The following is a 17,200-nucleotide window of genomic DNA, read 5'->3' as shown; positions in this document are numbered from 1 at the left end:
CATTTTTTTATATATATAAACGCGTTATTAAATTATATGGTTTGATAGAATTAGTGTATAATTCACCATAAAACTATGTGGTTTAATAACGCGTTTATACTGACTCTATTAAACTATATAATTTAATAACATTTTCACATTAAAAAAATGAAGATCCTAGAAGGGTTTGTTGATTGTTTGATTTTGATATTTCCCATCTTTCCAAAAAAAAAAAAAAGAGAAAGAAAAAAAAAAGAAAAAGAGAAAGAAAGAAAGAAGAAGAAGATATTTCCTAATTAAACCAGCATTTGAAGAAAAGTAATCTATTTCCAATAAGAATTTCATTTGAAAAGTTTTACATGTACTTTTTTCCTTTTTTTTAATTTTTTGGTACATTTCATAGCGGTTTGGAGTTTGCTGAGTATTTGAAATTGCATAAGATTTTTTTTTTTAATTTATCAAACTTCCTGTTGTTAATGCGTTTTTATTGCTTATATTTTAAAACCTGTATAACGAACACCGTTTATTTATTTATTTTTATTCGACTCTTAAAATATGTATTTTTCTACGATGACCCACGCTTTACCACATGGAAATTGAAAATTAAATACCATTTATGTAAGTAAAGCTAAACCAAATACTTGAGCGAGAGAAGACTCTGATAATATTGATGTCTGTCTGGTTTCCACCAATGATCAGCCACGACAAAATAACCTTGACAACCGCTTGCTTGGTTTTATAAGGTTACCACGTGGCTAGAATCAGTATGAATGTGGCTCCATCCACGTCAAAGTAGTTAGACTCCCCCATCAAATCGGCCCCCATCTGTCGCATAATATTTAATATTAATTCATTATACGGAACTACCACCCGAATCCTGCAGTCTACTTAATAAAGTTTCTGTTGCAATTACTTCCGGATGTGTGATTTTTTTCCGAACTGACAGATTATTTAAAACCAAGAAAAAGAATTGAAAAACAAATACTAATGATGACTCATTTTTTTTTCAAAAAAAGAAAAAGAAAATGTCATTATGAAAAAAACCCAAAACATTAACTGTATTTATCAATAGGGGCTGATGTTTGTCCCGGGTCAAACCCAAAAATTTGGTTAAAAAGAAATTTGGCTCAAGCAAAGACGATGCCGGGTAGGAAAATTTACAGGGAAAAAGAATACTAATAAGCAAGGAGCAGTACAAGGCACAAACAAGTTGACTAATGTGGAGAAGCAAACTTTTCTTTTTACAACCACATAACATTGATAGGAGATCAAAGGAACCCATCAACAAACTGCATGCAATGTTTATCTCAAAATGGCCAGTAAAATTGGCCTATATAAATGGCACTCTGATGCTTATATTATATGTATGCATGGAAATTGAATAAGAGTAATGATAAAGCCACAAATTCTTGTATAAATTTATCTTGTATAAATTGATATAGTATTAATTCATTGATTCAATGAAAATATAAAATAATAAAAATAAATCATTTGGGTCAAGAAATATTTAATTCAACCAATTTTATCATGCCACATCAGTTTGTATAAGATAAATTTGTACAAGAGTTTGTAACTATATCATTACTCATTGAATAAAAACCGAGAGCAAGGCGATCTCCAAATTTACCACTACTTTCTCTTTTGATCGTTTTCTTCCCATATAGTTTTTTTTTTGAATTTCCACATGTATTATCCGAGTTACATTCAAAAAAAAAATGAAAGAAAAAGACGTAAAGAGTGCTAGTAAAACTAACACAAGAAAACGGCAAAACAAAAATGCAAAGAAACTAAACATAAATAATTAATCAAAAATGGAAAAGTAATCGAAATTGAAAAATCTATACAGATAGGGAAATTCCCCTTTTGGCATCAATGGGTCTACATAATTTATTTTACATCAATTGTGCACCATCACATTCTTCAACTGCTTTCAATTAATTATGCTCCAATAACTGCCAATTGTTCTTTTCAGTGCAATCAACTTGCAACTCCCCCTAGTCGCTAAAAAACTTACAACTTCCCTTTCATAAATAGTAGTGCCCATTTCCGCAGTAGTCTCGCATTAACATTTAAACATGATTATCAAACACTTGGTTTAGTGGTGACCCTTATTTTTAAGGTCAGAAGTTACCTAATATTTTCATATAGATATGGGAGTAGATTTTTTTTTTTTTGTTCTCCCAATTTCACAGTAATTAGCTAGTAAACCCCTCTAACCTTAGAGAAGAGTTGAGAAGTTATGGATCGAATTTCTAATTGATTACATTAAAAATGGTTCCGTTAATTTCCATCAGACTTCTTTTTATAATATCAATACACTAAGGGCGTGATTGGCGCCCCGCATAACACTGTATTAGAATGCCACATTGTATTAAGATATTACAATAAAATGTTTGCCTGCTACGCGGTATTGCATAAAAAAAATTAATGGGGCAAAACCCGCATAATGGAATTTGGGATGAGTGTCGAGTTGATTTGATTTAATTTTTATTTTACAGATTATATATTTAAAAAATACTGAAAAAATAAATGTTATGCTACTAAAAATTTAAGGTCATAAACTCAAATCTTTATGAAGAATGATAATATATTTTTTAACATTTATATTACAACAATAATGTTAAATTTTTAAAATTTAAGACTTTTATATTCAATATTTTTCTAAGTATTAAATACTAATAAATATTATTTTCTAAATATGTAATTTAAATTAATCAGTAAAGAAATTAATACAATACAATGCAACACCAAACATAGTGTAACTAAAAATTAATACAGTATAGTATAGCATCAAATATTGTACAATATTATTATAATATAGTATTAATGCAATACAACATAATACAATACATATGTATTAAAATAATGCAATACAACATAATGCAATATAGTATGTCAAACGCACCCTAACTTTATTGTAGTATCTAAAAAAAAAAGATAATTAGACTGTTTTAACCATGATTATCTAACATTAGATTGAATTAAAAGAGTCAAATTTATGTTAAAATTTTAAAATAAAAAATTGAAGTTAAAATATTCCGATCCATTCAAAAAAAAAAAAAGTATTTAACCATGACCATTGACTAGCCAACACTCACCAGCTTAAAGTAGTGTACATATTCGGACACTCACAAATTCTTAAATGGCAAAGTGCCACTTACTAATTCTTATGTTCAAGTACAGTACACAAATAAGTTAAGCATTCATTTCTCTACAATAATTAGACAAATAAAAGTACAGTAGACAAATCAGTTAAGCATTCATTTCTCTACAATAATTAGACAAATAAAAGTACCAGTCTCCACTCTTCACTCCATAATTAGATGAGTGGGTCTGGCTACAATGGAACCCACGCATCTAAATCTTCAATTAGATTTGATAGGCAGCCATAAATCAATTGACATGTGTTTTGATCTAACGGGTTACCCCGTTGAAGCCACAATTCTCCCGCTTCGTATCTTCCAGGTTAATGATTCTAATTGCACTAAAAAAAAAATTCACAAATTTTTAAAAGATTCCATTTTTTCCAGGTACGCTTACTTTTGCTGGAATCACAAATTTCCTATCACGTATATCATTTTTTCCGAAGTTATTAGTTTTAGGTTTCAGGTTAAAAAATATATATTATTTTTTCTAAGTACGTTTGTTACTGTTTCAAATAATAAAGGTAATATCAAAAGTTTACCATGAACTAAGATTACATTTGACATGCATAATTAAATTGGATTGACTAAAAGAGTTGGATTAAATTAGGTTAGATTGGATTAGACTGGATTATATATAATGTTGTCCTACATTTGGTACAATGTATGATTAATATTGGATTAGATTATGTCAAATTAAATACAAGTGAAGTTAAATAGTATGTACTTAGAATAATTAAATTTATTTAAATTATATGTTTTTATATATGATATATTTTGCCTATTAAATAAAATATTATTAAAACAATTAAATATAAAATTATTTATTTATCAGATGTTAATGTTTTACATAATATTCAAATGAAAAATGGGATGTTTCTCAATAACAATTTTGTTAATACATCTAATATACCATTAATTAACTATTTAACATTAAAAATTAATACAAATAAATAAATAAATAATCAAATAAAAAGAAATCATAAAAGGACAAACATTGTTTTGCCTAATTCTCCTCCTTAAGGCTTAAACCCATGTGAAAATTAAGATAACTAATCCTACAATTGTAGGACTAAATTTGAATTTACTCCACTTAATCTAATCTAAGTGAGATTGCCAATGCCAAATATGAGATTAGATATATTATCCAAACAATTAGTTTGATCCCACACTTTGTCCTGCTCTCAAACATGGCCTAAGTTTTTTTCATTAGTACACAATTAATTCATTTTATGTCAGAAGTTTAAGGAAACTAACTAATAAACAAAAAGTTACAAGCTTATTAAGGACCCATCCAGTATTTGCACTGATATATTCAACTGGAAAATCTTATGTCACGAGTTATCAAAACAAGATCAAACTTTGTTTGTTGCCTTTTTTCACTTAAAATAGTTTCATATTGTAACCTACTACTAGGTGGGCATTTTGCCGCTATTTTACAGCGTAAATTTTAGGCGGCTATCTCGTAAAATTTATAAAATATGAGATGGACATTTTGCCACTATTATACAACTCTTATAGAGGTATTATTTCTTTCATTTTCTCAATTAGGCTAACTGGGTTCATCTTTATTGGGATTTAGTTGAATATTTATATGGGTTTATATGTAAATTGTATTATATATAATAATTATTAGTGTAATTTTTGTAATTGATTTAAAATAATTGTAAAATTTACATAAATTCCAATTGCTATGAACAGAGAGATGGCAAATTAAGAAGCACTATTTTTTTTCCCCTTCTGACGTATCATGAACAGATGGCTTCAGTTCTCATGAAATCATAAACGAATTTTGATTTATTAGAGTTTAACATTTGTCAACCTATAGCTATTTAGAATGTAAATGAACTGCTAATAAAATTGATTCATCTTTCTAAAAAAATGAATAGAAGAGTTAAAATGATCAATGAAGAAAGAGGGGGAAGAAATGGTTCATCACGAAAATGGATTGGAAAAATGCCTTATATGTTTTTAATTAAATTCTACTGTCCTTATATGTAATCTTGTTCAAGGATAAATGAAAAATTAAAATATTTATTAAATAATGGATCTAAGGAGTAAAATTATGGGTGCAAATAGTCCCCTTCTTAAAAAAAAGTAATTATAATTGATATTCTAATTATTGCTACAATTACAATTTTATTATTGCTATTGTTATTGTAATCATTATTAAATATTATTATTGTTATGACAATAGGAACTGCAACTGTTGATGGAATTACGATTAAAATTGTTATTGTTATAATTGTTATAGTAATTACGATTGTAATCTTAATTATAACTATAATCGTATTGTAATTGGAATTACAATTGAAATTAAAGTTGTAGTTGTTGTCCTAATTGAATTTGGAATTAATAATAAAAGATTGGAATTGGAATTATTGTTTTAGGTTACATAATTGTAATTGCAATTATAATCTAATTGTAACCGCAATTGAAATTGGGATTGCAAGTTTGCAACTGAAATTATAATCAATAAAGTGTCAATAAACAGTTACTCAAAAAAGTGTGGACCCATTTTTCAATAAAAGAGAGAAACAACAACAATCAATTTCCAGCAGTTCATCATTGACTTTCTCGTTAATTCGATTGTTTCCACCGGGCATACCGGTTGCCCGCAAACTTCAATTGTATTTCAAGACTACTTCCAGCCGCTGATTGTATAAGACGTCAAATCCAGTGGTCTATATTTTGTAAAAATATTCGATTACATGGTAATCGTAGCCGAGTTTGATACTTCTGTAATTAGCTTCCTCCTTTTCTGAGAATCATGGTTAAATGTACTGCTCCCAGAAATTGAAAATCTGGCCTGAACTGCGTAGTAGGCTCACTTTCCGTGGGGAAGATTCTGAGCACAATTCCACTAGACATTTATTTATGCTGTGTTTACTAAATTGAAATTAGAATAAGTTAGAATTAGAATGATCAGAAATGAGAATAAAGAATAAAAATTTAAAATAAGTTATTTATTTAAATTATAAAAATTAAAATTAAAATAAATTGAATTGTTATGAATTTATTTATTGTCCCAAAATTAAAATCAAAATTAAAACCGGAATGAATTAGATTTAAAAAAAAAAGATAGACGCAAATTTATCTCTGCTGTATCCACTATCCACCCACAACTCATAAATTTGGCCTGTCCTCTCAGTGTTGTCACATCACGTTGTAATAATTGCACGGCACGGTCGTATAAATGTCGTATCTAACACTTCCGTAACGAGAATATTTAATTCTTCCACGCTGCATCAATCTTCAACACATTTATGCATGACCAAAGATCATAATTTTTCTAAACGTATCAAAACACTAATTTTGTACACTACCTGCATTAATTATTTTTTTATTTTAAATTAACATGTCATTAAAAGACTTATAACACACCATCATAATAATGCAAATGCCAGGTCTTATCAAGTTTGGATACAATAAATTAAGATAATGTTTAAAACTCAAAAGTCTAAGTTTAGATAACGCCTCACCACAAAATATAAAAGTGTATTTTTCATTTTTTTTTCTCTTCAGATAACATTATCTGACAACAAATAATAAAAATAAATAACTCAAAATAAGTAATTATCTTTAAAAAGTTAAATTCAAATTTTAAAATAAAAAATAAACAACACCTAAATCAAGGAGACGCAAAGCACCTAACCACTCGTAATGAAAGTTCATTGTTTTGGTCAGAGTAAGACCTAAATAAATTTGTTTGAATATCTTCTAAAAACTTCAAATGTTTTATAGATAATAAGTTACATTTAAACTTCTAAAGGAACAAACGAACAGAGAACCCGTCAACTTATTAATAAAATACTCATATAAGGTGATAGAAAATGGCTACGTAATAGAACAAGCGTGCAGTTTACAATAAATTAGAGAGAGAGCGAGAGAGAGAGAGAGAGAGAATGAATCTGCTGTAATAACGTAATTAAAATAATCATTGAATGCATAAAATTACATTAAAAATGCTCCTCATTAAATTTTGGGCAGCTCACCTCTACAAAAGTTGACAAATGGAAGAAATCATTCAAGATCTATGCGTCGTCGAATAATGACCATTTTGTTTTTTTTTCGGTGTATTAAATTAAATGGTATTCGAAGACTGTATTGGATCCCAATTAATCTAAATTCGAGTTAGGTAGGACCACTAGGGTGGCAAAGCTCTCCTAACAAGTATTTAACGTAACTGCATTCCCAAGTCTCGAACCGAGGACCTTTGTTAAGATAGAACAACCTCATGCCAATTGATCTACGCGCTTGTTGGTATGACCGTTCTGTTTATATATAACACTCGCACTCATCGACATCTTTCGTGTAGCCCCTGCCCTTCGGTTCAATCTGATACAGTTTAAAGACTTAAAATGTCAAAATTAAATATATCCGCCATCTACTAATACGTTGTTGGCCGAATGAGGAAATATTTAAGTGTTCGGTTGCTATAAAAGTAATAGGGAGTTAGTTTCAATTCCTTCTCAATTGTTTTATAATTAAATAAAAATAATTTTTTTTATAAAATGTGAGTAGAATAAACACTTCTCGAATATTTATGAAAATTTTAAAATTTAAATAATATTTTAAAAGATTAATGTATACGAATTTCAATAATATAATCTGATTATAAATATTAATTGTAATTTGGTGTCAAATATTACAGTGAAGGTTTAAAAATCTAGATAGTACTTTACAAAGTTAATATACTCAAATCCTAGTAATATAGCTTGATTGTAAATATTAGTTATAATATGATATAATATCAGTAATAGTCATATATACCCGTATTCAAAAACCTATATATAAACGCACTCTCCTCCTTCTGTGGGAACCCATTTTGGTGCCTCCCGAGTCTGCCATTATGGTGAAAATTATTTTAGTGTTTTTTTCATATATATAATTTTATTTGTCCGACTTCCACTCAGATCTAAATATACAATATTTATCTTTATTTTATTTTTATTTTTTTGCGCCGGGGAAGGGGGGGGGGGGGGGTTGGTATGGCAATTGACAATCACATATTTCTTTACGAGTTCATATTAAGAAAAATCACAAGCAGTAGATTAACTGGTGATATGCTTGCACAAGACATTACATTGTATCAATTGGTACAGTCTATGCCCCAAAGGTGGAGGGGTAGATGAAAGAGCTGCGTGTACTTTCGGTAGAGGTCTATTTCGTTGTGTATACAATAAATGGAGGCATTTTAAAATATATGTTGCTGCACTGTTTTAGATATTTGGACTTATACTGTTATTGTATTTATTTATTTCATTGTTATCGATTTGAAATGAAATGGAAAGGAAATGAAATCTGTATTCTTGTTTAGAAAAAAAGTGAAAAAATAAAGTATATTATATTAATCAATTCTATATTTATTATATATGTTATTAAATCTTAAATGTACTCCGTTTTAAATACACACGTTACAAAAGATTATTAAAAAAAAATAACATGGCTCAGCTAGATCCAATTTATATAATAAGTAGAAAAATCACTAAAATGAGGAGAAATTCGGGGAAATTAAAACTTAAACCTTCACTTAATTAACTAATCATTTGTAAATGAGTTTTATTAAAGAACAATGAGAATATAGTTACATATACCAGTTTTAATTAATTCATTAATTAAAAAGCAAGTTTTTTTTTTTCAAATTATGAAATAACAAAAACGATCAACTCACAGACTTGGCGAATTCTCGAAGCAAATACTTCTGAATTTTCCCCGTTGAAGTCTTGGGAAGCTCTTCCGAAAAAACAACCTTTCTAGGCACCATGTACCTCGGCAGCCGAGCCCTGCAATACTCTATTATCTCCTTCTCCGTAGGCTTCTCAGTCAACTCCAGATCCCTCTTCAAACTCACAAACGCACACGGAATCTCCCCCCAGAACATGTCCGGCCGAGCCACCACCGCCGCCTCATTGACCGCCGTGATCGAATACAACACTGACTCCACCTCAGCACTGCATATATTCTCTCCTCCACTTATTATCACGTCCTTTGAGCGATCTTTTATCTCCACATAACCATCCGCATGCATCACCCCTATATCTCCAGTGTAAAACCAACCGTTGTCGCTTATGCATCTTCTCGTGGCTTCTTTGTCTTTAAAGTAGCCAACCGTTACACACCCACCTCTCAAAACGACTTCGCCAAGACTGACGCCGTCGCGTTTTACGCTCTCTCCCGTCTCAGGATTCACCACGTCAACTTCCGCTAACCCGACGGTCTTCACTCCTTGCCTTGCCTTCAGTCTTGCTCTCTCTTCGAGAGGTAGCTTATCCCATTCAGGTTTCCATGCACATGACACCACCAGTCCGGCCGTTTCGGTTAACCCGTACCCGTGACTCACTACAAAACCCATTGACTCGGTTCGGGAGAGAACCGGTGCTGGCGGTGGGGCCCCGGCCGTTAGGATTTGAACCGGGGTTTTCAGCGGTTCGAAATCCGGAGAGTTTGATATCATGTTGAGCACAACAGGGGCTCCGCACATGTGAGTCACGTTGTGTTTTTGGATCAGATCACTAATCGTTGATGCATCAAATCTACGTAGACAAATGTTGGTGGCACCAACAGCAGCCATGCCCCAAGTGTAGCCCCACCCGTTTGCATGGAACATAGGTAGGGTCCACAAATAAACCGGCAGCTTCGGAACAGCCCAATCGATCAAAGCGTTAGCGGTGAGGATGAAGATCCCTCTATGGCTGTGGACAACACCTTTCGGAGATGATGTTGTGCCTGACGTGTAGTTCAGCACCATAGGGTCCCATTCACTTCTGGGCTGGACCCACTTGTACTTTGGATCTCCTTCTTCGACAAAACCCTCGTAAGTATCGATAAAGTCAACCGTAACCGTGGGTGATGTCGTAGTAGTACTTGACGCAGCTGCATCGTCATCAATGAGGACGAGGTGTGGCCTTTTGGTGTTACGTGGAAACAAAGAGAGAGCTTCAAGGAGAAGATAGGTGTGGAGATGATCAACAAAAACGAGCTTTGATTCGCTGTGTTGCAGGAGCACGGAAAGAGTGTGAGCGTCCAAGCGTGTGTTGATGTTATTAAGAATTGCTCCTGACATGGGAACTCCAAACTGAAGCTCGTACATGGAAGGAACGTTGGGGGCCACGACGGAGACGACGTGGCCCCGCTGTATGCCGACGGACGACAGAGATGAAGCCACCTGGAGGCATCGGCGGTGGGTCTCAGACCAAGTGTAGGTAGTGTTGTTGTACACAAGGGAAGGGCAGTCAGTGTAGGCAGCGGCAGCTCTTTCCAAGAACCCTAATGTGGTGAGAGGTGTTGAATTTGCAGAGTTTGGGAGTAATAACTGCTCCATTATCAAGTCAAAAAATTCAAGATACAGAGAAGCTCTCAAATAATTTGCAGCTCCAATTTGGAGGACCCATACTGTATTTATGGAAGCTTTGATTTTATATTTGGCTGATGTTGGGATTCTCGAAAATAAAAATACCTGATACTGGGAAGGCGTAATATTCATTAATCAATACCTACCTACTCACAGAATTAAATAGTTATGGCCACGGCCCATAAGGCAACAATGACTGGACGAAAAAAAGAAAAAGGGGAAAGGCTACTGTCGTTGATCCTACATGTACGTTGTAAAAAATTCAAAATTGAGTTAATCTACAGTGGAACTCTATTTGCATAACAGATAATTAAGTTCTTGTTATATTTTAATTATTTTTAGTTTATGCAACAAGAATATAACATGCGAAATTTGACATAAAGCCTACAAAAGTTGGGGAATTAACAAATTTATCTTCCAATTGTGTATGTTTTAAATCTGTTTTATTATCTAAAATGAATGGGTATTAAAAATTTATAATGAACCCAGATGATAAAAGCGATTTCTAAGAGACCAAAATTTTATCATCCATTTAAAGGAAATATGCTTAAAGAGTACGCAAAAAAAATTAGTCTCTCATTACCGTTGCATCACATGTTTATTGAGTTATTTGCTCCCATGGCACATGCAACAACTGATGGATACAGTTTGAGCCACAAAAAAATAAAAAAAAAAATTCAGTTTTTATGAGCTTTTGGCTTTCCGGTGTATGCTTGTTTCATTCTCTAATCTATATTAATATGGCATGAAATGTCATGTTATAACAGAAAGCGTATTAAACAATTTCGTTGTAAATTTCAGAAAGTTACACAGAAGATGCCCTCAATAAAATCGGAATAAAGTGATCTGTTAATTCCATTAATCCAGACGAGGTTTGCATGTGATTGGAATTTTTATAAGGCGATAAGGCTATTAAAGTATATTAATCATGTTTGAATATGTTAATTCCATTTATTGTGTGGTATATAATGGTTCCAGCATGAAAAATACTATAGATAAAAGAAAGTGTGTTGAAAAGAAAGAGAAAAAGCGGACTAAGTTGAGAGAGAGCAAATTTTTTTTATTTTTTTTCAAATCTCTCTCTCTTTAGCATTACTCTTCCAGAATTGGTTAATATCATTTTCTACTTTACATATGTTGTAATTTTTAAATTATAATTACTATGAAAAATAAAATAAAATTATGAAACAAAAATTAATAATATGTAATAAATATAAATTTTAAATAATAATTTTGATAAAATTATTAAAAATATAATAAATTATTTATTATACAAATAAAAAATTATATTAACATAATTTTTAAATTATAATAATTAATATTTATCAAATATTTTAATATTATAACTTATAAATTACAGCTGATCCATCTCAATCCCAAACACACCATACCTCCATTAATATACACGCAGGTTGCCGACTAACACGACATTATTCTATTGCCATGAAAGCAGAGTCACGTGGGTCTGATTGCATTCAGCGAAATTAATTAATCTTTCCCAAAAGGGAATTGTTTAATTTTCCGAAGCAATTAAAATACATTGAATGATATGTGTCCAATTCTCTCTGGATCGGACAACTCGGTGTTTTTATTATTATCTATTTAATTTGTGCAGAAAAGTACTCCGCTTTTGAGGCAACAACGGAGACGCCATCCGCACGTAGCTACAAATTTACTTGCAAAATATTTTGTCAATACATTAAATCAATAAAGACAAATATTTCGATTAATTCATATAATTCATAAGAAGGATATCATATTGCCTGGGGTAAAAATGTATAAATTGACCGTCGATATTAAGCCTCTGGGTAGTTTAATATTTAGGCCGACTTGGTCTTTTAGCCTTTGTAGCAAGAGTAATGCGTGTCACACAGATTCAAAATCCCTATAAAATCCTTCTTTTTTTTTTGGTAAATATAGTTCTATTGTTAGAAGAAATTACATAAAAATGATTATTATGAATTTAACTGAATTAAAACATCTTTACGAATCATGAACCCCAACAACCTTTAAATTATAATATATTATATGATTGATATTTTTATAAAATCAGAATAATTTTTAATTCTAATAAGTTATATAATCATAAGAATTTTATTATGAAAAATATGTTTAGGATTTAGTTAATTTATTCTAGATGGTGGTAAAATTTATTTAAAACTCTAGTGTATTTTTTTAATCCTTTTTTGTAATTACATAAAAGAAAAAAAACTATAGATATAAAAAGAATTGGGGGTTTAATAAAAGTTTTAGAGCTGTGTTAGAAGCTGAACTGTTGCTTCAGACGATATGGTGGCCCAAAATAAGCCCATGTGCCCAAGTGTAGCAGTGGGGCTCCGAACTGTGTTGGCACTGACCCGCAGGCCGAAAAATGCAATTTATTTTATGCCTATATAAATTTTATATTTTGACTCCTCAAGGTTTATTTTTAGTAGGAAAGTTGGATCAACTAGAGAGATTTTAGAGTATTCTTGCTGCACTACACCTGCTTAATTCATGTATAACACGTGTGAATGAATTAAATATAACTATTAATTATATAATGATTTTTTAAAAAAATAAATAAATACACGGGTCATTCTATAATGCCGTAACTAAATTTACGGCATTGATGCCGTAATTGACGTAAACCGTTAGATTTAAATAAAAAATCTCTACTATTAATTCTAAATATATAGGTAACATGTTACCTAAGTAGTAAGTAATTATTCTTTTTTATTCAAGTTCCAAGTTACATTTATTAATTTTATGTGTGATTTACAAGTTTTATGCAACAATTACAAGTTAATGATGATTTATAAGTTTTATGCAACAATTTTAAATTTTGTTTTGTTTACAAGTTCTTCATGCAATTTACAACTCCAACATTAATTTACCAAATTTTCTATCAATTTACTAGTTTTACGTGTGATTTACAAATTTTTTGTTTCATTTGACACTTAATGTCAATTTACAAGTTCTTTGTCATTTTTCTAAGTTTTTATTTTGTTTACAAGTTCTTCTTGTAATTTACAACTTCATCATTAATTTACCCCTTCTTCCATTAATTTATTAGATTTATGTGTGATTTACACATTTTTTGTCTCATTTCACACTTAAAGTCAATTTACAAGTTCTATGTCATTTTTCTAAGTTTTTGTTTTGTTTACAAGTTCTTCTTTCAATTTACAACTCCAACATTAATTTACCTATTTTCTATCAATTTACTAGTTTTATGTGTGATTTACACATTTTTTGTCTCATTTCACACTTAAAGTCAATTTACTAATTTTATGTGTGATTTACACATTTTTTGTCTCATTTCACACTTAAAGTCAATTTACAAGTTCTATGTCATTTTTCTAAGTTTTTGTTTTGTTTACAAGTTCTTCTTGCAATTTACAACTCTAACATTAATTTACCTATTTTCCCATCAATTTATTAGTTTTATGTGTGATTTACACATTTTTTTGTCTCATTTCACACTTAAAGCCAATTTACAAGTTCTATGTCATTTTTCTAAGTTTTTGTTTGGTTACAAGTTCTTCTTGCAATTTACAACTCCAACATTAATTTACCAATTTTTTCATCAATTTACTAATTTTATGTATAGTTTACACATTTTTTGTTTCATTTCACACTTAGGTAGCGTTTACTTTTTGGATTGGATTGGGAATCCTGGGGAGTGGGAATCCTAGGAATTGGAGTGTGGAGTGGGAGTAGGAGTAGGTTGTTTACTTACACTGGAATGGAAGCATAGAATGGAGATCAGAATCCAATTTATATGTTTACTTTGTATTGGATTGAGAGTAAATAGTTTCAAATTACAATTTTATCCTTATTTAAAGAATTATAATTTTTAATTACAAAACTAATAAAAAATATATTTAATGAATAATATTTATTTTATTATATTTGTAAATTTATTATAATTATTAATAATCTTAATTATGAACAATAAATTATTAATTGTAATTTTAATATAAAATGAAATGTTATTTTATTTTATTTAATATAATTATATTAAATTTATTATTATATAAAATAATAATATAATATTATTTAGTACAAAATTAATATTTTCTTAGAATAAAGTATTTATTATTATTATTATTAAATAAATATAGTACTATTATTTTTAAAATAAATATAATAATATTATATTTATTAATTCTCTATTAATATAATATTATTATTTTAAAATAATTTTAACTTAGAATCAATGTCAATTATTATTTAGTTAAATATAATATTATTATTTAAATAAATATAATATTATTTATTTTATTTTATTAATTATAAAACATAAAATAAAAAAAAGGGTAGAAATGGGAGAGGTGGGAGTGGATTTCCACTCCCACTCCCCACTCCAAAAATGAGTAAGGCCCACGGAGTGGGACTCCCAATCCATCCCTATTTTAAATAAGTAAACGCTGGAGTGGGAGGAATCCACACTCCTCACTCGCACTCCAGCAAGTAAACACAACATTAATGTCTATTTACAAGTTCTATGTCATTTTTCTAAGTTTTTGTTTGCTTACAAGTTTTTTTTACAATTTACAACTCCAACATTAATGTACCTATTTTCCCATCAATTTACTAGTTTTATATGTGTTTTACACATTTTTTGTTTCATTTCACACTTAATGTCAATTTACAAGTTCTATGTCAATTTTCTAAGTTTTTATTTTGTTTACGAGTTTTTCTTACAATTTACAACTCCAACATTAATTTACCTCATTTTCCATCAATTTACTAATTTTATGTGTGGTTTACAAATTTTTTATTTCATTTCACACTTAATATCAATTTACAAGTTTAATGTCATTTTTCTAAGTTTTTGTTTTATTTACACTTTTTTTAATTTACAACTCCATCATTAATTTACCATTTTTTCCATTAATTTACTAGTTTTATGTGTGATTTACATTTTTTTTTTCATTTCACACTTAATGTAAATTGACGTCAAGTATAAAATGAAACAAAAAATGTGTAAGCCGCACATAAGACAAGTCCATCAATGAAAAATGAGGTAAATTAATGTTAGAGTGGTAAATTGATCTTTAGAATTATAAACAAAACAAAACCTTAGGAAAATTAATGTTAGAATTATAAATTGCAAGAAGAACTTGTAAGCACAACAAAAAAATTAGAAAAATGATATAGAACTTATAAAGTAACATTAAGTGTGAAATAAAAAAATTATAAACCACATATAAAACTAGTAAATTGATGTGAAAATGGATAAATTAATGTTGGAGTTATAAATTGCAAGAACTTGTAAGCAAAACAAAAACTTAGAAAAATGACATAGAACTTGTAAATTGACATTAAGTGTGAAATGAAATAGAAAATGTGTAAACTACACATAAAACTAGTAAATTGATGGAAAAATTGGTAAATTAATGTTGGAGTTGTAAATTATAAGAAAAAGTTGTAAACAAAACAAAAACTTAGAAAATGATAGAGAACTTGTAAATTGATATTAAGTGTGAAATAAAATATAAAAATGTGTAAATCACACATAAAACTATTAAATTAATGAAAAATGGGGTTAAATTAATTATGAAGTTGTAAATTAGAAGAAGAAAGTGTAAACAAAACAAAAACTTAGAAAAATGATATAAAACTTGTAAATTGACATTAAATGTGAAATAAAATAAAAAATTTGTAAACCACACATAAAATTAGTTAATTGATGGAAAATGGGGTAAATTAATGTTGGAGTTGTAAATTGCAAGAAGAGCTTGTAAGCAAAACAAAAACTTAGAAAAATTACATAGAACTTGTAAATAGACATTAAATGTTAAATGAAACAAAAAATATGTAAACTACATAAGTACATATAAAACTAGTAAATTGATGGGAAAATGGATAAATTAATGTTGGAGTTGTAAATTACAAGAAGAAATTGTGAACAAAACAAAAACTTACATGCAATTTATCAAAATGAGTTTGAAAATCCAAATTTATAGTTGAAATTTTGGGAATGGAGAAAACAAAAGAAATTAGATAAGGATTATTAAAAATTAAAAAAAAAAGATGACTTATTTTTTAAAAACAAAAAATAGACTTACTTGAGAAGTGAAGATTAATGAAATAGATTAAGGGAATCAATTATTATGTTTATTGGAATTTGCAACGCAATCCAATACTTACCAAATTCAATATTTTCAAGAAACAAAACAAATGAACTAATCTATGCTATTTATTATGTACATTAACAAATGATTAAATGTTATTGTTCTTATAAACGTGCGTAGACTGTAGAACATCAAAATTAAACCACTTCACGTTATTAATATAAATTATATGAGGAATTTTAGAGTACATAGAAGGTAATACAATTAATTAATGCATATATGATATGTGTAGCTTAATTGTAAATAACTCTCACTTGCGTGCGGGTTTTTAAAAATAAATAAACACATGTTATAATATCATTTACTAATTATATAACCGATATGGTATTTCAAAGATATATTAAAATTTCTCCAATCATACAAATGTTATTTGAGCATAGAATTATTTTGTAATTGTTATGGACGTTATTTTAAGATACTAGACAAGTAAATGGGAGAAGAATTAAAGAAGTAATAATTACTGTATGACCGCCATGTATGTAAACCATTTTTTTCATCAATTTATTAGTTTTATGTGTGGTTTAAAATATTTTTTTATTTCATTTCACACTTAATGTCAATTTGCAAATTCTATATCATTTTTTTAAAATAATTTTGAAGAG

The 17,200-nt window shown here is 29.2% G+C and overlaps 1 protein-coding gene across 1 annotated transcript; it reads right to left on the bottom strand.

Moving 5' to 3' along the window:
• Positions 1–7,175: 7,175 nt before the first annotated feature.
• On the bottom strand, positions 7,176–10,709 carry LOC102629834 (2-methylpropanoate--CoA ligase CCL4-like). Its single transcript, XM_006472814.4, has 2 exons — positions 8,797–10,709; positions 7,176–7,460 (listed from the first exon to the last, which is right to left on the bottom strand). The coding sequence occupies exons 1-2, from the start codon at positions 10,606–10,608 to the stop codon at positions 7,401–7,403; spliced, it is 1,872 nt and encodes a 623-aa protein (XP_006472877.2). The 5' UTR covers positions 10,609–10,709; the 3' UTR covers positions 7,176–7,400.
• Between the last annotated feature and the right edge of the window lie 6,491 nt (positions 10,710–17,200).

The sequence above is a fragment of the Citrus sinensis genome, chromosome 5, assembly GCF_022201045.2.
Source record: "Citrus sinensis cultivar Valencia sweet orange chromosome 5, DVS_A1.0, whole genome shotgun sequence".
Lineage (NCBI taxonomy): Eukaryota > Viridiplantae > Streptophyta > Magnoliopsida > Sapindales > Rutaceae > Citrus > Citrus sinensis.
This window is presented reverse-complemented; position numbering and strand designations above follow the sequence as displayed.